Source organism: Oncorhynchus kisutch, linkage group LG10, assembly GCF_002021735.2.
Source record: "Oncorhynchus kisutch isolate 150728-3 linkage group LG10, Okis_V2, whole genome shotgun sequence".
Taxonomy (NCBI): Eukaryota; Metazoa; Chordata; class Actinopteri; order Salmoniformes; family Salmonidae; genus Oncorhynchus; species Oncorhynchus kisutch.
Window position 1 is genome coordinate 11103681 of NC_034183.2, and position 23721 is coordinate 11127401.

The 23721-nt window shown below is 42.8% G+C and overlaps 2 protein-coding genes across 3 annotated transcripts in view; one reads left to right on the forward strand and one right to left on the reverse strand.

Moving 5' to 3' along the window:
- Nucleotides 1-13309, reverse strand: part of LOC109897747 (phosphatidylinositol 4-phosphate 3-kinase C2 domain-containing subunit alpha) — a 73385-nt gene extending 60076 nt beyond the window's left edge. Inside the window, exons 1-2 of the mRNA XM_031833040.1 lie at nucleotides 13213-13309; nucleotides 2710-3914 (exon numbers count right to left, since the gene is read on the reverse strand). Coding sequence (XP_031688900.1) covers nucleotides 2710-3825 — 1116 coding nt within the window. The 5' untranslated portion in view covers nucleotides 3826-3914; nucleotides 13213-13309. The remainder of the gene's footprint in view (nucleotides 1-2709; nucleotides 3915-13212) is intronic.
- Nucleotides 13310-14045: 736 nt separating this feature from the next.
- On the forward strand, nucleotides 14046-22766 carry nucb2b (nucleobindin 2b). 2 transcript variants are annotated; one of them, XM_020492259.2, is made up of 13 exons: nucleotides 14046-14176; nucleotides 15166-15303; nucleotides 17404-17511; nucleotides 17763-17895; nucleotides 18585-18682; nucleotides 20275-20460; nucleotides 20692-20782; nucleotides 20912-20970; nucleotides 21141-21233; nucleotides 21368-21457; nucleotides 21583-21753; nucleotides 22317-22377; nucleotides 22588-22766. In XM_020492259.2, the coding sequence occupies exons 2-13, from the start codon at nucleotides 15166-15168 to the stop codon at nucleotides 22698-22700; spliced, it is 1341 nt and encodes a 446-aa protein (XP_020347848.1). In that variant the 5' UTR covers nucleotides 14046-14176; the 3' UTR covers nucleotides 22701-22766. The 2 variants fall into 2 exon arrangements, with proteins under 2 accessions (XP_020347848.1, XP_031688927.1); XM_031833067.1 differs by lacking the exons at nucleotides 22317-22377; nucleotides 22588-22766 and adding an exon at nucleotides 22105-22310.
- The last annotated feature ends 955 nt before the right edge of the window (nucleotides 22767-23721 follow it).

The following is a 23721-nucleotide window of genomic DNA, read 5'->3' on the forward strand; positions in this document are numbered from 1 at the left end:
AATTTTAGGAATTATCTTTGAAAGACAGGGTCCTGAAAAAGGGACGTTTTTTTATTTGTTGCTGAGTGTATGTACATGTAGGTAAAGGTAAGCAGAAACTGTTTAACTGTTCAGCAGTTTAATGGCTTTTGGGTAGAAGCTGTTCAGGAGCCTTTTGGTCTTAGAGACTTCTACCGCTTGCCGTGTGGTAGTAGAGAGAACAGACTGACTTGGGTGGCCGGAATCTGACACCGCCTGGTATAGAGGTCCTGGATGGCAGGGAGCTCTGCCCCAGTGATGTACTGGGCCATACGCACTGCCCTCTAATGATTTGCCGTCAAATGCCGAACAGGTGCCATACCAAGCAGTGATGCAACCAGTCAAGATCCTCTCAGTGGTGCAGCTGTAGAACTGAGGATCTGAGGGCACATGCCAAATCTTTTCAGTCTCCAGAGGGGGAAGAGGCGTTGTCGTGCCCTCTTCACGTCTGTCTTGGTGTGTTTGGACCATAATAGGTCCTTAGTTATGTGGACACTGAGGAACTAACCTTGGCAAGCTTGGACACTGGGACTATGGTGGTCTGCTTGAAACATGCGTATTACAGACAGGGTCAAGGAGGTTGAAAATGTCAGTGAAGGTCAGCACTAGGTGGTCAGCACATGCTCGGAGTATGCGTCCTGGCAATCGGTCTGGCCCCGCGGCCTTGTGAATGTTACCCTGTTTAAAAGGTTTTACTGACATTGTCCGGAACAGCTGGTGCGCTCATGCAAGGTTCAGTGTTCCTTGCCTCGAAGAGAGCTTAGAGAAGGCATTCAGCTTGTCTGATAGGTTTGCGTCACTGGGCAGCTTGTGGCTGGGTTTCCCTTTGTAATCTGTGATAGTTTGCAAGCCCTGACACATCTGATGAGCGTCAGAGCCAGTGTAGTATAATTTGATCTGCGTCCTGTACTGATGCTTTGCCTGTTTGATAGTTCGTCGGAGGGTGTAGCAGGATTTATTTTTATAAGTGCCCAGATTTGTGCCCCGCTCCTTGAAAGCGGCAGCTCTAGCCTTTAGCTCAGTAAGGCTGTTGCCTGTACTTCATGGCTTCTGGTTAGGATATGTACATATTGCCACTGTGGGGACGACATCATCCATGCACTTAATGAAGCCGGTGACTTATGTGGTAAACTCCTCAATGCCATGGGATTAGTCATATATTCCAATCTGTGCTAGCGAAAATGTCCTGTAGCTTTGCATCCGCGTTATTTGACCACTTCTATATTGAGCGCATCACTGGTACTTCCTGTTTGAGTTTTTGCTTGTAAACAGGAATTAATAGGATGGAGTAAGTCAGATTTGCCAAATGGAGGGTGAGATTTGTATGTGTCTCTGCGTGTAGAGGTGGTCTAGAGTTTTTTCCCCAGTTGCACAGGAGACATGCTGGTGGAAATAAGTTGAAATGGATTTAAGTTTCCCTGCATTAAAATCCCCGGCCACTAGGAGCACCACATCTGGATGACCATTTTCTTCTTTGATTGTGGCCTTATACAGCTCGTTGAGTGCGGTGTTAGTGCCAGCATCGGTTTGTGGTGGTAAATAGACATCAAGAGGTTCATAAAGGTGGTATCCCAAAAGTCCCCCTATTCACTTCATAGTGCACTACTTTGGACCATCATAGTCAATGTACAGTAAACAAAGCAGGTGTCCTGCTTACTATGCCTCCGAGACAGTGGGGGAAATAAACAAATGACACCGTTTATATTTAAGACAATCATCTCATGCAGAACGGAAATTATGGTCTTTCTGTGGGAAGAATGTGACAGCAGCCAATTGTCCTGTTCCGACACAGAGAAACACAATGAGACAGGAAGTGGGCTTTCTGGGAACGCCACACACACACACATACATACACAGGCAACGCCTTTATTCCTTATTACTCATTTATTCTCTCATTACAAAATCTATTTTCTGACTAAACCAGACTAAAAGGAAAGAGACACGGTAAATAAAAAGTGATAGACGAGTCATTGTGTATATAGAGAAGTTAGAATTGTTTTGTGGCCTCCCTTCAGTTGAGCTCAAACCCACTGACAAATGCTTCAGACAGATGGTTGCTCACTTATAGGAAAATGGAGGCGAATGGTATTTTGCGCCACATGCCTTCGGTCCCTTCCCAAATCTCAGAAATGTTGATTAAAAAGAGACCGATTTGGAGTAGAAAGAGCATCTTTCCTCTCAAAAAGGATTTAAAAAAAGTGTAAGTATAGTAGGTCAAGCCTTCAAAGTGTGGGCAACCATACCAGACTACTTGGCTACATGCTTTGGGAACCAAAATGTATGTTTTGGCAGTGCTGGTATGATGTGGGACTTGTTACCTGGCTGTTTTGGCTGGGCTTTGTTGAACCCCTTTAAAATTATTTTATTGTGCTAGAATCATACCCATTTGTTTTGGCTTGTCACAAGGGCTACGTTTAGACAGTCAGCCCAATTCTGATATTTTTTCCCACTTACTGACCTTTTGACAAATCACATCAGACCTTTTCACATTAGATATTTTTCAGAGCTGATCTGATTGGTCAAGAGACACAATTAGTGAATTGGGCTGCCTGTCTAAACACAGCCATTGTGTGGGCAATGGGCATTGCAACCATTACTGATTGCTTGGCTAGTGGTATTTGCTTTAGGGACAAAATTTGAGGTTTCAGTTTCAGAGTTTTTATGATCGTCTTATGCGAGTACTAGACATACCTGATTGTTTGGCTTGTGCTGGGAAGCGGATTCTGGGATGGTGAGGGAGTGGCTCCTGGTGACCCCCACCCCTACCGACAACTGCCGAGGCTGAGAGCGGCATGCGAGATGACCCTTCACCTCAGTTGGTGGACTGCTGCCGCCAGCCCCTCCCTCAGTCTCATCTAGCAGCACGGCGTCCCAGGGGTCCCCGCCGGCTGGCCCTCCCACTACAGTCACGTTGCCGCTCGGTGCCGGTGAGGTGCCCTCATCACCCTCAGCTTTGCACCTGTTGAGCGGGTCCAGGTCCAGCCACTCGAAGCGGCTGACGGCAAGTGGTTCCACGGCAGATGGCGGTGGGTTGGGCGCCAGCGACACGGCACAGGTCGGTGCAGCATCCAGGTCAGTACTGGCTGACCTGCCGTTCTTCAAGTATTCCGAGGTGCTGTGGATCTTGTGGAAGAGCTTGGCCATCTCCGGTGTGACAGTGGGCTGATGGAACACCATGGCTCCGGGCTGCTGGATAGGAGTGAAGGCCATGAAGGAGGTCTGCGGGCCAGGCAAGCCCATGTAGGGCGGCATGGCTGGAGAAAAGCCATTCTGGAAGGAGCAGGTCTGGGGCTTGGGGAACGGAGCAGAGGGGAACATGGGAGCCTGATGGTGGGTTGGTGTGGACACGCCGGAGCCGGAGGGGGTGGAGAGGATGGAAGGCGTCCACTGGCCGTTGGGGAAGGGAGAGGTAGCTTGGCCCCCCGGGTAGGAGGCGCTGAGGTTGAATCCCAGCAGCGAGGAGGGCCGTGAGGCCTTGCCGCTGTTGGCCCCGAAGCTGTCGTCCAGCAGGAGCTTCTCCAGCTCCTCATTGGTCAGCTTGTCTACATCGATGTCCTGGAACTTGTCCTTCTCCGCCTGCTTCTTGGTATCGGGGAAGACTATGAGGTCCTTCTCTGGTCGGCTGCTGGAGGAAGGAGTGGGCCTTGGAGCGGCAGTGGTGGGGGTCGCCGGGAGCGTGTGTCTCTTCTCCCTTTGTAGTTTCGCTAAGGCCTCCGCTTCCATGCGAAGGGCCTCCTCCTTACCCACAACCCCCATGGGCTGGGTCACGTCCAGCTTGAACCCATTACCACTGGATATCTGGGCCATGATGTCAATTTGAGGGTGCCATGTAAGTCGAGTTTGTAGTCAGCACGGGTGACAAATGGGTCAGACGGGAGATTTGTTTATTCAAACACCTGGGAAAGGACAAGAAAAGAGAGCAAGTCACAATACAGACATCACCAGGAACAGTCTACAACCACGACAGGGTCTGACAGAGGCATCTGTTCTGCATTTAGTGAGCCATTTCCATAGCCAATAGTAAAGTCTGCAAGACAAAAAGAAAACTAGCCGATCCTAATGCCGTTACATTTTAAATAGCCTAGCTGTAAGGGAACAATGTATTACCAAGATTTATCAGCTATAAATCACACGGGACCTTTGACTGTGACTTGTAAAAACAACAGAGCAAGAGGCTTACTGACGTCCTGAAGTATCGAAGTTGTTCAACATGTAGAGACAGCAGAGAGAAAATCCCTGACAGTCCCACATACACAATGATGCACAGTCAGGGTCAAGGTGAAGACCATAAAAGGCCTGTTAAAGTTTACTGCGCCTGACTAGCACAAGGACTGTCACATGGGTTTCACACTATAGTACAATGTGCTTCAAAATAAACCATCTTTCTTACTGATTTCACTGAGTGTAGCTACAGTACGGATCAATGTCATAAGTGACTGTTATTTGGCTTGTGTGTGTTATTGGAGGGAAGAGTTGAGAATCAGGCCAACATCTACTGCATGCCCTTTTCATTGAAATTGATTGTCTGTCTCATACAGCAGCAAGCAATAGCCATGTTATCAGAGGCTTACTTCTTCCTGAAAATTGAAAACCATGATACAGATAGGTAGTTAAATGATGATGTTGTATAAAATGTTTCATAGACAGGCTAAATGATAATACCATGATTTTACAGTGCCTGTTTGTTGTATTTGTTGTCTTCTGTAACAAATCTCAGCAGTATGGTGCAGAACATTAACAGGTCTACATGTTGTGATAAAAACATCTCCCTGGCTGCAACGTGTGCATTCATCGAGTTCCTCAAAACGACACAGCGCTCCTATTCTCCTCACTACCCAGGCCCTCAGAGTTCTCCCCCCCAGGCAACACAGCCCTTTCCTGAGCTCCCCTCCCATAGTGGTGAAGGCTAGCTGTGCATGGGATCTCCAGCTAGCCTAGCGCCATTGTACGTGAGGAATTTGGCATGAAAGGCAGCCAGACGGGTCTCTTTCTCTCTGTATCATTTTGTATGCTACGGCCCAAGAGTGTCTTATCAGCTGTACTAATATCAGATCCTGGGCAGAGATTCCAGCGGTGACAAACCAACGGAGGGAACAGCACTCAAACATTTGTCTAGCAGCTTTGTGAGACAGACAGCTCTGCCAGACAGACGTCGACCGAGTTTGATCTGGGTAAAGAAAACAGGAAGGCAGAGTGGTGGTACTGGATGATTTTTATTTTTTTGACATCATGTATCCTAGAATATGCAGTTTGTTAAGTTTTGCCCTCAGTCTTCCTTTTAAAAAGTAGCCTATACTTGGAGTAGATGCCGTGGGCTATGGCATCTGTTAATGCTATAGGCTAGGCCAGTGGTTTTCAAACATTTGATAGTTTTGTTGTAGCATTAAAATAGCTCACCTCAATCAAGGGCTTTGACAGTTGACAAGTTGAATCAGGTGAGCTAGCTCTGGCATAGTTCAAATATATGGAACGGCTGAGGGTCCCCGAGGAGAGGTTTGAATTGAAAGGGCTGCAGTAAGGGATCAGGCCTATATACATTTTTCATCTTGTAGCTTTGCAGAAGGACTGCCAATGCCATTCAAAGTAAGGGTCACTGAGGAAGAATGAGCGAATGCAAGACTATATGCAATATAAATGACAGAACGACCGATAATAGGCCGAGCTGAATTATCGGGTCAATAGTCCTTTTGTAGTCTTTGCCGATAGTAAAAGCTGCTGCTATTGTACCTGCCACTTACCGCCTGAGCCACGAGCACTACACAATGCCGAGGAGTGTCTGAGACAATCAGCAGCAAGCAACAAGCTAGCCCATCATCCAGTGACCAAAACCAAACTCCTATTGCAAATATTAGTTTAGTTAATTGACGAATAAAGGCTTGTCAACATGCCCACCCAGACATGCATGCAATAGCAAGCTAGCTATGTGAACTGTTAGCAAAGATCACAAGAACTGTGTTAGCTAGCTAGATAAACATGGAGCTAAGATTTCAGATAGGAGCTAATAGCCAACGTAGCTAGCTAACATCAGCCGGTTATCTTTTTGAACATGCACCATTTTCGACAACGAGCCATCTGACTTGTGGTGCAACGTTAGCTATTCACTGGAATGCTGATCTGACCAACTGCAATCTTATCCAGAAATTGACAGTTGGTTGTCGCATTACATTATTGTTGTGATATGGAACGGTGTTTTAAAAATGTTTAAATAAAAAGGTTAGCAATAGGTTTAGCTTCCTAAGAATCTTCCTGCATGTTTATGCACCAAGAAAGCTGAAGATCGGCGCTCGTGTGTGCGTTCACCCTTCTCAAACTATGGGCAGATTTGAGTCATTCAGCTAGAACATGCATTGTCGCTTCATATTCTTCCCTAACCTCACTCTCCTTGTCAGATATTAAGCACATTTATGGCTTGGTAGCAAAAGTCATCGCCATTGAGGGAGTTCTCATAGTAGCAGTAAACTGCAGCAAGTGATATGAGTGATGGGGAGAGATATGAAAAGGAGCAGAGTTACAGCCTAGCTCTATCTAATCGTAGCAGAAGGATCAAGATACAGTGCATTCGGAGAGTATTCAGAACCTTTGACTTTTTCCACATTTTGTTAAGTTAAAACATTGTTCAAAAATGGATTACATTTTCTTTTTCCTTCAGCAATCTACACACAAGACCCCATAATGACAAAGCGAGAATAGGTTCAGAAATGTTTGCAAATTTATAAAAAAATATAACGCATTTCATTTAAGTATTCAGACCCCTTGCTATGAGACTCGAAATTGATCTCAGGTGCATCCTGTTTCCATTGGTCATCCTTGAGATGTTTCTACAACTTATGTCGAGGCACAGATCTGGGGAAGGGTATCAAAACATCTCTGCAGCATTGAATGTCCCAAAGAACAAATTGGCCTCCATCATTCTTAAATAGAAGAAGTTTAGAACCAAGATTCTTGGCCGCCCGGCCAAACTGAGCAATCGAGGGAGAAGAGCCTTTGTCAGGGAGGTGACCAAGAACCCGATGGTCACAAGAACCTTCCAGAAGGACAACCATCTCTGCAGCACTCCGCCAATCAGGCCATTATGGTAGAGTGGCCAGACAGAAGCCACTCCTTAGTAAAAAGGCACATGACAGCCTGCTTGGAGTTTGTCAAAAAGGTATCCAAAGGACTCAGACCATGAGAAACAAGATTCTCTGGCCTGATGAAACCAAGATTGAACTCTGAATGAAAAAATGTCACATCTGGAGGAAACCTTGCACCATCCCTACAGTGAAGCATGGTGGTGGTACCATCATGCTGTGGGGATGTTTTTCAGCAGCAGGGACAGGGAGACTAGTCAGGATCGAGGGAAAGATGAACGGAGTGCTCAGGACTTCAGACTGGGGCGAAGGTTCACCTTCCAACAGGACAATGACGCTAAGCACAGAGCCAAGACAACGCAGGACTGGCTTCGGGGACAAGTCTCTGAATGTCCTGATTGGCCCAGCCAGAGCCCGGACTTGACCACGATCTAACATCTCGGGATAGAACTGAAAATAGCTGTACAGCAACACTCCCCTTCCAACCTGACAGAGCTTGAGTGGATCTGCAGAAAAGAACGTGAGAAACTCACCAAATACATGTGTGCCAAGCTTGTAGCGTCATACCCAAGAAGACTGCCAAAGGTGCTTAAACAAAGTAATGTTTTTTATTTTTAATACATTTGCAAAACATTTAAACCCCATAATGACAAATCAAAAACAGGTTGTGTGTAGATTGACAAGGGAATAATAAAAATAAAAAGGAATTTTAAAGTAAGGCTGTAACATAACAAAATGTGGAAAAAGGGGTCTGAATACTTTCCAAAAACACTGTTCAACCCGCCCATTTCTTGACAGATGACTGAATTGGCTAGTTCAGCTATTTCATCCTGGCAGCCAAGTTGTTTAGAGATGCGTCCTAACAGAAACACATATCTATATAGATTGATATCTCCCTCTCTCCAGAGCACAGAATATGGTATCTCAGCTCACTGGTCACCATAGCAACACCAACCCGTAGCACGTGCTACAGCAGGTATATTTCACTGGTCATTCCCAAAGCCAACACTTCCTTTGGCCACCTTTCCTTCCATTTCTCTGCCCCCAATGACTGGAACGAATTGCAAATATCACTGAAGCTGGAGTCTTATATCTCCCTATAACTTCAAGCATCAGCTGTCTGAGCAGCTTACCAATCACTGTACACAGCCCATCTGTAAATAGCACACCCAACTACCTCATCCCCATATTATTACTTACCCTCTTGCACCCCAGTATCTCTACTTGCATATCATCATCTGCACATCTATCACTCCAGTGTTAATGCTAAATTGTAATTATTTCACCTCTATGGCCTATTTATTGCCTTACCTCCCTACTCTTCTACATTTTCACACACTGTACATAGATTTTTCTATTGTGTTATTGATGTCATCTACAAAATAGCTTCCAATACTCTACTCAGCAAACTGGATGCAGTTTATCACAGTGCCATCCGTTTTGTTACTAAAGCACCTTATACCACCCACCACTGCGACCTGTATGCTCTAGTCGGCTGGCCCTCGCTACATGTTCGTCGTCAGACTCACTGGCTCCAGGTCATCTACAAGTCCATGCTAGGTAAAGCTCCGCCTTACCTCAATTCACTGGTCACGATGGCAACACCCACCCGTAGCACGCGCTCCTGCCAGCAGCTGTATCTCACTGATCATCCCTAAAGCCAACATCTCATTTGGCCGCCTTTCGTTCCAGTTCTCTGCTGCCTGTGACTGGAACGAATTGCAAAAATCTCTGAAGTTGGAGACTTATCTCCCTCACCAACTTTAAACATCTCCTTTCTGAGCAGCTAACCGATCACTGCAGCTGTACATTGTCTATCGGTAAATAGCCCACCCAATTTACCTACCTCATCCCCCTACTCTTTATATTTATTTACTTTTCTGCTCTTTTGCACAACAGTATCTCTACCTGTACATGACCATGTGATCATTTATCACTCCAGTGTTAATCTGAAAATGTTTAATTTTTTCGCCTAACTCCTCATGCCTTTTGCACACAATGTATATAGACTCTTTCTTCCTTTTTTTTCCTACTGTGTTATTGACTTGTTAATTGTTTACTCCATGTGTAACTCTGTGTTGTCTGTTCACACTGCTTTGCTTTATCTTGGCCAGGTCGCAGTTGTAAATGAGAACTTGTTCTCAACTAGCCTACCTGGTTAAATAAAGGTGAAGAAAAAAAAACACTAAATAAGCATCCATGAGCACAAGTCATGACATTACGTTGAAAGCATCTGCATTGAATAGATGTTCTTTTATATTCTCAAACTAACAGCAGTGCCTACAGTATATGACGTCCTTCCACACAGGGGTGAAATGCTGGAGTGATGTTTCTATGGAAATGTTGTTGATTAGTAGGCTAATGGAAGTCCAATGGAAGGCAAACAGATTTTATCATCTGTGGCACCATAGACTCCACTGATCAGCCAAAACAAGCTCAATAACTCAATGCATGCACACACTCCTATTGAATATGCATTCACCTGTATTGTAGGCCAATGCCATCTTAATTTACCCTGTTTATCAAGAGATTTGCCATTCATATAACAATTATTACCATTATGTTGTTTGTTTTTACCAATCTAAGTACAATTTATTGTTCGATATTAAAATTGATGCAGTAATGCATAAATGGCTGTCTGGAAAATTGTCATCAACATTTTCTAATTCAATGATAAGCCCCCTAAAAAAAATACACATCGGACATTCTCTAATATAAATGGATGGACATGAATCGCAAAAAAAAAGAAAGTTTATAACAGAATGTACCCAAATGTCTCTTACATTTAGCCTCCACATTAGGCTACTATGTGGGGCTGTAGGAAGGCAGGCTAAACCTACAGAACAAAAGATCCTGACCGGAGATGGGCATCATGTTTTAGAAGCACTTAAAAGGGAAAGGGTGAAATTAAAATTCAAAAGCAGTTGGAGAATAGGCTCAAAGTAAAACATATCTGTGTAAACCATGTTGGGCTAAATTCCCTAATGACGTATTAAAGTAAAACGTGTTAAAAAGACAAACGATACTCGAAGCTACCTACTACTAGGGAAATGTCTGTTTGACTAGAATCATTTATGAAGGATGGAGGGGTCACGACACCAAATTACATTCTGAGGTTGGAACTTCCAGAGATCATTTGTTCACTCGATTGAGTAGAATAGCCTCTTTTGCATTTCAAATTGCCTAATAAAAATGTAAGCTAACAATTTACTGGGCAGCAGATCAAAGTACAAAACAACATCTTTAAGAAAGGAATGAGTAACCAGGTCAGTTTGTACAGTGATGGCTGGGCTAAATCTAAAATGCTGAGCTTCCTGCTGCTTTGGGTCCAACAGAGAGCTGGTGCAACAAGAAAGAAACACATTGACATGACTTTAGAGTCCACGCTTAAAAGTAGAGTCTCAATACCCTATACACAACTACAATGTCACATATTACTGACATAGATGAGATTTGAGAGGTAAAAGTATGCAACAAAGTGGCAATAGCCTAACTCAAAATGTCAGTTCATAACCTCAGTACATGTGCACTTCACAATTCATGGTTCCCACACCCAAACTCTGCCACAAACAACATTTCCATCCACAGTTACTTGAATAAAGTCATACTGTATAAATAAATATCACAACTGTGATGGAAACCGGTAGTTTCGCTACAATTTTATAAATGCAGACAATTTATTCATTCGACGCGGTGGGAACTCTGTGTCTTACAGTTTATTACGCAAGAAATGGTGGTGGAAATGCCTTTATGCGCAAATATTAATATAGTAACCACCATATGACTTGAGAAAGCAAGCAGTTTACTAGGCTACTGATTAAATAAGTTATGAAGACCTTCACTGGGTGGTGAAAGTGCACAGTGATCTTGATGTTCTTTTCCAATAAATATCGAGGGTCTTATTCTGGTGACATGATCGATGCTTGACTGCCGTTAGACAAATAAAAATATGAATTGCTCTTATCCATAATCTCCTCATGTGGACTAGCCTACCCACACTGTATCTGCAAGCTATTGGCTAGAGAGCACGTGTCAGAGTAGGCATATTTGCTATTCAACACAACAGTTTGTAACAAAACTATCGGTAGAGTTGAAGATGTGATGGAAACACATTGAACTTTAGATTTGTATTCGGTACATGAAAACTTAAGTGAAAAAGTACAGTGGGTGTACTATGTCATCATGCACTGATTTTTATCCACAACAAGTCTGTTGCGTGGGAACACCACTGGTGGGAAAATGTGCATATTTTCTTTATGCAGATATTTTAAATAGTCGCATGAAAATCTGTCGCCAATTGGATGGAAAACTAGCTAGACACAGATCCTGCCTTTCCTTCTGGGAAACATTTCTGATGACTGGGCAAATAGTTATTGGACAATCAAAGGAGCACCTGCTTCTCCAGTCTTTCTGTAGTAACATTACCAACTGTTCTACTGTAACTAGGCCAAATTTAACAAAACCATAATGATCATCTTTAACACCAACATACTTGCTATGCAGTTGAACAACGACTTTCATTTTAAAATCCTCCTGCCCCTTATAGGACACATCACTGCACTCTATACTCCTCTGTAAACTGGTCATCTCTGTTTACCCGTCGCAAGACCCACTGGTTGATGCTTATTTATAAAACCCTCTTAGACCTCACTCCCCCCTATATGAGATATCTACAGCAGCCCTCACCCTCCACATACAACACCCGTTCTGCCAGTCACATTCTGTTAAAGGTCCCCAAAGCACACACATGCCTGGGTCACATCTTTTCAGGTTCACTGCAGCTAGCAACTGGAACCAGCTGCAAACAAACTCAAACTGGACAGTCTTCATTCAAAGACTCAATCATGGACACGCTTACTGACAGTTGTGGCTGCTTTGTGTGATGTACTGTTGTCTCTACCTTCTTGCCCTTTGTGCTGTTGTCTGTACCGCTAACATGTCTTTCTGCCATGTTGCTGTCATGCTGTGTTGTCATGTGTTGCTGTCATAGAGCTCTTTATTTATTTTTATTTCACCTTTATTTAACCAGGTAAGCTAGTTGAAACCAAGTTCTCAATTACAACTGTGACCTGCCCAAGATAAAGCAAAGCAGTGCGACACAAACAGAGTTACACATGGAATAAAAGCGTACAGTTAATAACACAACTGAAAAACAGAAAGTCTATATACAGTGTGTGCAAATGGCGTGAGGAGGTAAGGAAATAAATTGGCCATAGTAGCGACGAAATTACAATTTAGCAAATTAACACTGGAGTGACAGATGAGCAGATGATGATGTGCAAGTAGAAATACTGGTGTGCAAAAGAGCAGAAAAGTAAATAAAAACAATATGGGGGATGAGGTAGATAGATTGGATGGGCTATTTACAGGTGGGCTATGTACAGCTGCAGCGATCGGTTAGCTGATGTTTAAAGTTGCTGTAGTGTTGTATGTGTTCTCTCGTCGTGATGTGTGTTTTGTCCTATATTTACACACAAATAAATAAATAAATATATATATACCAGAAGGAGGCCTTTTGACTTTTGTAGGCCGTCATTGTAGATAAGAATTTGTTCTTAAGGTTAAAAGGACTTGCCTAGGTAAATAAAGATTTTTAAAAAAATGTAACACCTGACTCGAGCTGAACTTTGAAGCCGATCCTATTACTGTTGCCACAAATACAATTCGTACTTTGATACGCACACGTGTCAAGTAGGACTTCACAAATTGAAAATAATAATTTAGAGTTGATTAACTAGTTAGAGATAATTCAGAGAATAGACTTGTCAATATAGTTTGGCTACATTGACTAACTTCAAATAGCCAGACAGAGTGAGAGAAATCAATTTAAACATCGAACCAATTTTGGTACGCGACGGTGGCAGAACTACGTGTCATTTGTCTTGGAATAATAATGCTCTGGAGGCGTCAAACGTTTATCTTCGTTGATCAGAATTTTGCACAACACTGATTCAATAATTTAAAGCACTCCGTGACCTGCCAACAAAGTTAAACAACAAGGAAGAAACGCAGGAATTTGAGTACGAGCAAAGCCCGAATACCTGACCGATTTTGGCCAAATATAGTTATCGGTATCTTAACTTTTCCATGCATATATGATCAGTAAATAAATATAATTTCTCACCTTTTAGCGGTACGATGTTTGTAGCCATTTTTCTGAAGCTGCAATTTTTATCCATCCACTCGCTCGCGCAGACACAACGTCAGTTCCTGTTGAGGTAGTTTGGTTTGATCACGTTTCACCAAAATCATACAAAATTGGGAAACAGCGTCACCATGTGCCACAAAACAGAAAGATGACAAGGAAAAATAATACTGGAAAATCTTTGGACAATGTTGATGTTATCTGAATCTCTGATTGTAATGTGTTTATTTGTGCGTGATTGGCTATTTGGTGTCACTGTCCTCAGGTTCACAAACAATATGAACAGCTAGTAATTTTATTTTGTATGCTCCATTTGTAGTCAGATGTTTTTACTTAGCTGGAGCGTTGACTACTATGAGAAAAACAACAAACAGAACAGCTTATTCAAATAAAATAAAACAATAGCTGTATCATCTTAACCTCAAGACACACGACATGAGAAATTCTAAGACATTTACATTTTGAGGGCTGTGCATTGCATTCAAATTACTACTGTAATTCTTGACTCCCAGAATGACTCAAATACAGGCAACAGTTGAGACTGGAATGGGTTGGACCACGTCCCAATTCAGCATCTCTTTGGCTCTGATGTAACTCCGCCCTCTTGCTTTACACAGGTTTGTAAACGCCACGTACATCTTGCTTCACAGCACCTTGACCAACAATTTTAAGAAAACAATTGGACTGACTACTTCTGCCCAACTGGCTGCCAACGCGACTTTTTCACAGAGCAAAGAGAACATTTCTACCCAATGAGGATGGTTGGGGGCGGGGCGTTACCATGGCAATTAGCTGTTCGGTTGGTCTTACTAGGAAGAGGCTGACCAGTGTAAAGTGCATGACATCTGTAAACAGACTCCAGTCTTTTCGAATTGTCTCCAGGGTTGGATGAATTATAGCAAACGTTAAAAAAATAATAACTGAGCAGGTGGACACTGTCAAAGTAAGTTTCTGTTGCTTTTAGCTTTTCAATTAAATGTAGTATCATACTATTATGGACAAATTACATTTCAGTAGTTGGAGATCGTGCGTGCTCTATCCACACCCTACTTGTTCAACACTTCAGTACCTAGCTAGATAGTTATTATGCTGCTACCTGTATATCTTACAAATGTATCCAGAGCTCATTAGAATATTATCAAAAAAGAACCACAATATGAACCTGGTAAAATGAGATGGCTAGATAACAGATGTAACAGAACAAGTGCAACACTATTGACTGCTGCTGCTGATGTGGTCATGATGTTACACCTAAACAGGTTGACAGGGTTCTCTTTCAGGTGTCAAAGCCCAAGAGAACTGGGCTATGTTCAGTTGCTAAACGTTGTTGAACACTGTAGATAGAAATGCAACCAACATGATTTCTTGTTCTACATGTCGGAGAGGCACTTTTGTTCTGCATAACATATCTGAACGTTTCAAAACGTGTCCTGCTGAACACCCCTTTTATCCCATAGGCAAGGGAGTGGCACAGTCACCACGGTTTTATTCTGGTCGGGATTAAGATTAAACTAGTTTAACTTGTCAACACATTGGTCAATAGTGAGGTGGGGGTTCACTGGTTCCAAAAGCATCGGCCACATTTCCCAGGCCAGTGAGCTTACTGTAAGAGGGTGATGTTTACTGACGAACAGTGCAGTATAACCCTGTTTCTTCATGTTACCTATGAAACATTTAGCAATTTAATATGCCCTATATATATGAAGAGATCGTTTGGCAACACACAATATCAATGACTTACCTATAGGCTCAAATAGATGCTGTATATCTTGCCATTCTGTCTGTGAAATAGTATATTAGTGTCAGTTTATTTAACCAACCGTGAAATGTGTCTATTTGACCATTAGCTATTTCTCATAGTTTCTCTTGAAGCAGATGTTTTATGTAGTCAATGATTAACCTCAGCTATGTGATGTTCTCCTCTGTACACAGATGTTGTGGAGTAAAGCCTTCTGCCACAACACTGTGCTCCTCCTGAGCCTGTGGTTCTGTGTGGAAGCAGTGCCCATCGCTGTGGACAAGACTGAAGTGGAAACCCCAGAGGAGAAACTGGAGGCACCACAGAGTGTGGTGAGTGGATAGTGGAGTGTGGAATGTGTGTGTGTTGCAGTACCTACATTGCCTTCGGAAAGTATTCAGACCCCTTGATTTTTCTTCCACATTTTGCTACGTTAAAGCCTTATTCTAAAATGAATTCAATGTACACCGTACCCCATAATGACCTTTACGGACTGAAACCAACAGGTCTGTCCATTCTCTGGTCCATCCAATCCTTTATGGACTGAAACCAACACAATATCCATCATTACACCCAGAGCCACACTGTATATAGGAGTGCCTTCGGAAAGTATTCAGACACCTTAACATTTTCCACCTTTTGTTACATTACAGCCTTATTCTAAAATTGATTGAATTATATTTTTTCTTCATCAATCTACACAAAATACCCCATAATGACAAAGTGAAAACAGGTTTTTTAAATGATTGCAAATGATTATTTAAAAAAATCTTATTTACATAAGTATTCAGACCCTCGAAATTGAGCTCAGGTGAATCCTGTTTCCATTGATCATCCTTGAGATGTCTCTACAACTTGATTGGAGTCCACCTGTTGTAAATTCAATTGATTGGACATGATTTGGAAAGGCATACACCTGTCTATATAAGGTCCCACAGTTGACAGTGCGTGTCAGAGCAAAAACCAAACCATGAGCTCTGAGACAGGATTGTGTCGAGGCTCAGACCTGCGGAAGTGTACCAAAATGTCTGCAGCATTGAAGGACCCTAAGAACACAGTGGTCTCCATCATTCTTAAATGGAAGAAGTTTGGAACCACCTAGACCCTTCCTACAGCTGGCCACCTGGACAAACTGAGCAATCGGGGGAGAAGGGCCTTGGTCAGGGTGGTGACCAAGAACCTGTTGGTCACTTTTATAGAGTTCTAGAGTTCCTCTGTGGAGATGAGAGAACCTTCCAGAAGGACAATCATCTTTGCAGCACTCCACCAATCAGGCCTTTCTGGTAGAGTTGCCAGACGAAAGCCAATCCTCTGTAAAGGCACATGACAGCCCGCTTGGAGTTTGCCAAAAGGCACCTAAAGACTGACCATGAGAAATAACATTCTCTAATCTGATGAAACCAAGATTGAACTCTTTGGCCTGAATGCCAAGCGTCACGTCTGAAGGAAACCTGGCACCACCCCTACGGTGAAGCATGGTGGTGGCAGCATCATGCTGTGGGGGTGTTTTTCAGCGGCAGGGACTGGGGAGCCTAGTCAGGATTGAGGGGAAAGATAAACGGAGCAGAGTGCAGAGAGATCCTTGATGAAAACCTGCTCCAGAGCGCTCAGGACCTCAGATTGGGGCTAAGGTTCACCTTCCAACAGGACAACGGCCCTTAGGACGCAGCCAAGACAACGCAGGAGTGGCTTCGAGACAAGTCTCTGAATGTCCTTGAGTGGCCCGGACTTAAACCCGATTGAACATCTCTGGAAAGACCTGAAAATAACTGTGCAGCAACGCTCCCCATCCAATCTGACAGAGCTTGAGAGGATCCACAGAGAAGAATGGGAGAAACTCCCAAAATACTGGTTTGTCAAAGGTGCCTCAACAAAGCACTGAGTAAAGCTTGTAACTACTTATGTAAATGTGATATTTCCGTTTTCTTGTTTTCTTTGTTGCAAAAATTGCTAGAAACTTGTTTTTGCTTTGTCGTTATGGTGCATTGTGTGTAGATCGAGATTACATTTTTTTGTGAAGTTCATCATAATTTATTACAGTTGTGTCATTGCATGACTCCAAGTTTACTTCGATAGGATGGTTATTATATTAATATTTGTGCATAAAGGCATTCCCACCGCCATTTGTCGCATACTACATTTTACAGACACAAAAAGATCCCACCATGTCGAACGAACAAATCATCTGTCAGCATTTATAAAATTGTAACGAAACTACCTGTTTCCGTCACAGCTGTCGTGATTTGTTTTTGTACGCACTTGGAGCATGAATAATGAGTCAAAGAGGAAAGGCTCTTAAAGAAATACACCACTGCAGAAAATGGAAGGAGGTCTAGACATATCATAGGCCACATGTGAATCCAATGTAAACCTCTCCCCTTTCTACTTACATACTACAATGTGGATTTTTATTATTATATATTTTTTTTCAGGACACCGGGCTTCACTATGACCGCTACCTCAGGGAAGTCATTGATTTCCTGGAGAAGGACCAGCATTTCAGAGAGAAGCTCCACAATACAGACATGGAGGACATTAAGGTACCCCATTAGCTATAGCATTTGCAGGGCTGTGTTCATTAGACACCAAATATATATTTTTTAAATGTACTGAAACAGAGATGGGCTACCTGTACTCGTCCAATAAGAAATGCTTATTTTATTTTCCCTTTGCAAAACATTTTCAGCTGTTGTTCATTCCATGCCCTAATGAACACGATCCAGCTGGCCTGGTCGGTTTCCTTTGATTGTTATTGGCCCTCAAATCTCTGGCTGCTTTTGTTTCTGAGCAGCAAGGCAAGCTGGCCAAAGAGCTGGACTTTGTCGGCCATCAAGTGAGGACCAAACTGGACGAGCTGAAGAGGCAGGAGGTGAACAGGCTAAGGAAGCTCATCAAAGCCAAACAAGATGCTGAGGGAGGCCATGGTGCGCTGGTGTATCTGTTATTCAAATATGTAATTTCCTGTCTAAATGGCTGCCATCCTATGAGCAGAAATGTTTGTCCAGTTGACAGGACATGATGCAGTGCACCACCAACATCCTCAGATTGATATAGTGTGTCACATAGGAAAGTGGAAGTGCCTTGAGGCTATTGTGCAAGTAAATAGGAAAGTCACATGTTGTGAAATGTCTATATTGACACATTTGGGAAGAGGGGTTGAGGTTCTACTACCGAGCATGGTCTTGCACTCAACCAAGACCGTGCTTACATTGGAACTGCCAGAAATACTTGGCTGTGGTCACTGCCAAAGCTAACGTGCAGTTGAGTCGGGCCTCAAAAAACTCTCAACTGCCTGTGAAATGTTAGCACATTCTTTTAGCGTTGCACTACAAATGTCCACAATGTCAGTAACTGCTTGGTGTCATCAGTCAACATGGTGTGACTAGTTAATTATTAAGAGGGGATTTTAATATGGAACATTTCAGAGTAAAGGTCACTATCATTAATTACAAGGATTTGAATTGCGGATAAACGTCAGCTGTAACTACACAATTACCTAATCATATACAGCCTCCATTTTGTCAGCAGTTTTCAGCAAGGGACTTGTAACCACTTAACTCGTATAGTATTAGTTTCCCTCTTAATTAGAGCCTTCTCTCCTCTTTCCCCTCAGAAATGAACCACAAGGCGCTGCTCAAGCAGTTTGAGTACATGAATCACATGAACCCACACACCTTTGAAGTGGAGGACCTGGATAAGCTTATTCAATCGGTAGGGATGTTGTCCATGCGCACTACACCAGGGATCATCAACTAGATTCAGCCTCGGGACTTTTTCTTGAGTGGATGGTCGAAGGACCGGAACATAATTACATATAATTTGTAGACTGCAAATTGACTGCAAGAAGCCCAAACATATATAATATTTGACTAAAACATAATCATTTCAAACCTTACTTACAGTTGTATACAATCATGTATCTCTATTATGCGTGTGAATACTTGAAAATCCCTTGGAGCTGATTTTGCCAGTTGGGAAACCTTGCACTACACCATGATACAATGATTTAAAATGGCCGCACAACGGTTCTTAAAACCACCGTGCTCAGAACTTGTGGTGCATGTACCAAAACTAAACCAGGTTCAATACTGAAAAATAGTTTTAAAAGTTCACACACTGACAATGGCCTTACAACCAAAATGTTTGCTCTGCACTTGTCTCTTGAATGAATAACAACTCTCTGGTGAACGAGGACATCCATTTTGAGCCAACAGTCCAAAGGGGTTGTAGCCTTAAAGCTAACTTGCTGTGTTTGAATAGAGGCTGTATTGGAAAGTTCACCCTAACCATGTACATGTGCTACATCTGTTAATAAAACGTTTAGAGGACCATCATTTGCACTTAACTAATCATCAGGAACATGTCTTTCTCACTCTCTTCTCTAATGGTCTCGTTCCCCAGTTGTTATTGGTCTCTGACACTGAACAGTGGGCTTGTATAGTATTTATTTAAATTCCAGATTATAATGGGAATTTTCAGGTGAACAAAAAGGAGAGCAGTCATTGAGGAAGTCAATCCAGTTTAATACAATAATTCAGGGAGACCCCTCCAGAACATAAGCATAAAACACGTCTAACGGTCCTCTGAGAAGGCACCTATATTAATCAGACCGTACCAAATATTCTGTAAACATCAGCCCGAGAGACTTGTACAAAGTCACATGAGCAACATCAGCGACTACAGGATCACACTGTGTCACAGAGATATTTTCAGTGTACCTTCTGCAGCTCTGGCATCAATCACTATCAAACATTCAACACTGACACGCATTTGATACAGGCAGTTAAAACAGGTCAAAGGTAAGAACATGCATACATATAGTTACAACAGATAATTGTAGACTCACAAGTGAAAACGACCTAATTAAATATGGTACTTAAATGTACATGGTTAAGTCCTGTTTCCCTCCCCAAGAGAATGTATCTGTATGCGTCTCCCCGAACATAAAATCATGTTTATTACATAGGAGGCTGCGGAGGGGAGAACGACTCTTACTAATGTCTGGAATGGGGTAAATGGAATGAAACCATAGAAACCATGTGTTTGAGTTCAATACCATTCCATTTGCTCCATTCTAACCATTACTATGAGCCCGTCCTCCCCAACTAAGGTGCCACCGGCCGGTTATGATTTATTACATATCAATCCAGATCCCAGTAAATCAAATACTGGAAAATAATTTATCAAATCATTTCTCATTACACAGATCTATCAAAATGTTCACTTACCTGGTAAAATGAGGGTTGCTATAGGAAGAATAAGAATCCAATAAGAATGCTTTCTTTTTTCTGGTTGATATATAGGCTACTAATGACTTGGAGAACTATGACCAGAAGCGTCACGAGGAGTTTAAGAGGTACGAAATGATGAAGGAGCACGAGAGGAAGGAGCACTTGAAGAACCTCGACGAGGAGCATCGCAAAGACGAGGAGCAGCACTATGAAGAGCTGAGGAAGAAACACGCAGACCATCCTAAAATCAACCACCCTGTAAGACGTTTGCCTTGATACTGTAACTAAACCCAAAATCCACCACCCTGTGAGGCATTTACCTTGATAATCAACCCCCCCCCCCCCCAAGACATTTCAGTGGCATTAAACCCCAAATTCACTAGCCTGGTCTCAGATCTTTTTGTGCTGTAGACCTATAGCCAACCATAAGAGTTGGCTTCACAGCACAAACCTATCTGGGACCAGGCTACAAATTGTGTGTGTGTGTAGGGCAGTCAGGACCAGCTGAAAGAGGTCTGGAAGGAGTCAGATGGTTTGGACCCAAATGACTTTGACCCCAAGACCTTCTTCAAACTCCATGGTAAGTTCACACCAGAAGCTATTCACAGCTTGAAAACACAGAACAAAAGTCTAATACAATAATATTGTCTCACATTCTCAAATTACACACCAACCATAATGAACCCTATTGAGAAATTATGTCTTGCAGACACCAATGGAGACAGCTACATTGATGAGCAGGAGCTTGAAGCCCTGTTCACTAAAGAGGTGTGTGTGTGTGTGTGTGTGTGTGTGTGTGTGTGTGTGTGTGTGTGTGTGTGTGTGTGTGTGTGTGTGTGTGTGTGTGTGTGTGTGTGTGTGTGTGTGTGTGTGTGTGTGTGTGTGTGTGTGTGGCTGGAGCAGGCCTAGTTTTGAAATATGTGTGTTGTGTTTTGTAGCTGGAGAAGATGTACAGACCCAATCTAGATGAGGATGACATGACAGAGATGGAGGAGGAGAGACTGCGCATGAGGGAACACGTCATGAATGAGGTGAGCTGATACAAGGGGTGGGGTATGATGGGGTCACTGAGTCATTCACACAGCCAACAGTTTTCTGGATTTTACCCCACTGCTTCTTCAGTCAACCTACTTGCTGACATTGACTTCCTTTCATCTGTACTCAGGTAGACACCAACAAGGACAGACTGGTCTCCCTGGAGGAGTTCCTGATGTCCACAAACAAGAAAGAGTTCTTAGAGCCAGACAGCTGGGAGGTAAGAGACAGGCCACCACCTGCTGCCATCTGAGGTGGTCAAGAGTACAGACATGTTGTTGATCCTAACTCTGAGAGGCTATGCAGTAATGGAGCGTCTACCCTCTCCTCTCGTCTCCTCCTCAGACTCTGGAGCAGGCTCCCGCGTACACCGACGAGGAGATGAAGTTGTTTGAGGAGCAGCTGGCCCAGGAGGAGAGCAACCTCAACCAGAAGAACTCAGATCTGCAGAAACAGAAGGAGGAGCTGGAGAGGCAGCAGGAGAAGCTCAATGCCCAGAAAGCTGAGCTGCAGCAGGTAACATAAAACAGTAGCACATAGCAATGTTATCATTTACAAAATGTTAGCATAAACAGCTAACAATCCATTAACAACTAACGTACCCGTTTGACACAAAATGCATCTGCAGCACACAGCAGCAGAGCTTTGACACTGTAGAATCAAGTACCTTCAGTATTAGAGGGGTAACCAACTTAATAAATAAGTGACTTGTAATTTGACTGTTTTATTGTGTGACATTGGCTCACCCTCAACAAAAGAGAGCTGTTTCATCTACAATTTTGTTAATTGTAAAAAACTTTTAAACTGGGTCATCACTCTCCCATGTTGTTGGTGGATAACTTCTTCTCTTGTCTGTCTTCTCCTCAGGCTGTGGAACACATGCAGATAATAACTTCTTCTCTTGTCTGTCTTCTCCTCAGGCTGTGGAACACATGCAGATAATAACTTCTTCTCTTGTCTGTCTTCTCCTCAGGCTGTGGAACACATGCAGATAATAACTTCTTCTCTTGTCTGTCTTCTCCTCAGGCTGTGGAACACATGCAGATAATAACTTCTTCTCTTGTCTGTCTTCTCCTCAGGCTGTGGAACACATGCAGATAATAAAATCGGAAAAAGCAAACGCCGCCATTGACGTTAAAGGTTAGTTCAAGTTGCCTTCAGTTATAATATCCTCTTTCATAGACTGGTATTACCATCATTAATAATAACTATTGGTCGAATCCTAACTTCCACTTAAGTAGTCATGCATTGATGTCAATGGGAGACCAAGTCAACATTTGACTGAAGAGGAAGTTAGGATTTGCCCCTATCTGTTTCAAACACAGGGATGATGTGTTAACTTGTCTTTAGATGGCGGCTCTACAGTAGCAGTGCCCCCTGGAGGTCAAGCATTGCCAGTACTACCAGGAGACAGCCTACCTCTACCCCCTGGTCACCAGCAACACTTACCTGCAAGCTCTTAGCAGGCCCGGAAGCTTTTTCTGTGTGTTTGAGTGTTTGTGTGTACATATAAATCTCGCAGTGAATCAGTTTTAGTCTGTTTTAATGTGTTGTCAGACCTCCGGATTTCCCAACACACACCCGAATGCACACATACAGTCCAACAATTTCCGGACACTAGCTGATCCAATTAGAATGTAGCCTTTTGATTTTGACCCACTTCTAGTTGTGGCATTCTGTAGCTGGCAGGAGCAGCCAGCACAACCCACAAGACTTGAAAGAATCTGAACCAGACATTCTGTGGACAATCCACTCTTCGTTATTAGTTCATTATAACCTATTGACAACCACGGCACAGTTCTAGATGGGGATGTGCTTTGGGAGAAGTGGGAAGAGTTTTTGTTCCTGAATATTCGCAGAATGTGTGCAGTATTTTGTTTTCTACCTAGTTAGGTAGAATACCCAGTGGCATCGCTTCTTTGGAGAAACATGTTTAAAATACATTTGGTTGAATAGTTTACAGAGGTGGGAAAATAAAGGTCAAATGAATGCCTATTTTGACATGCTGCTTGATAGTATGTCAACCTCAATAAGTTCAAATTGACCTTGATAATAAATAGCCTTGCCGATTCATTCCTGACATTAATAATTGCCCATACACAGATAAACTCCTATTGGCTTCACATCAATGGCAATGAAGGCATAAATAGTTATTTTCAGTATTACATTCGTTTTAATTGGATTTTGTTAATTAAGAAACTATTATTGTACTGTAATTCAATATTGGCCACCTTTTTTTAACCTGCCATAAACTGCCATTCTTCCTCTTTGAACAAAGAGGATGTGGACTGTGAATGTTATTTATTCCATTGTGGTTGATACTGACAATAGTAGTATTGGTATTTCATTTATCTTAGTGGTGACTGTCTGTTTACTGTATTTGTGTGTGAGTGCTTGTCTTTGTGCTTTGTGTGAGAGTAAGTATGATGATTACAGATTAGGAACAAAATCCATGGATTTGTGGGGTAATACCATGGATATTCA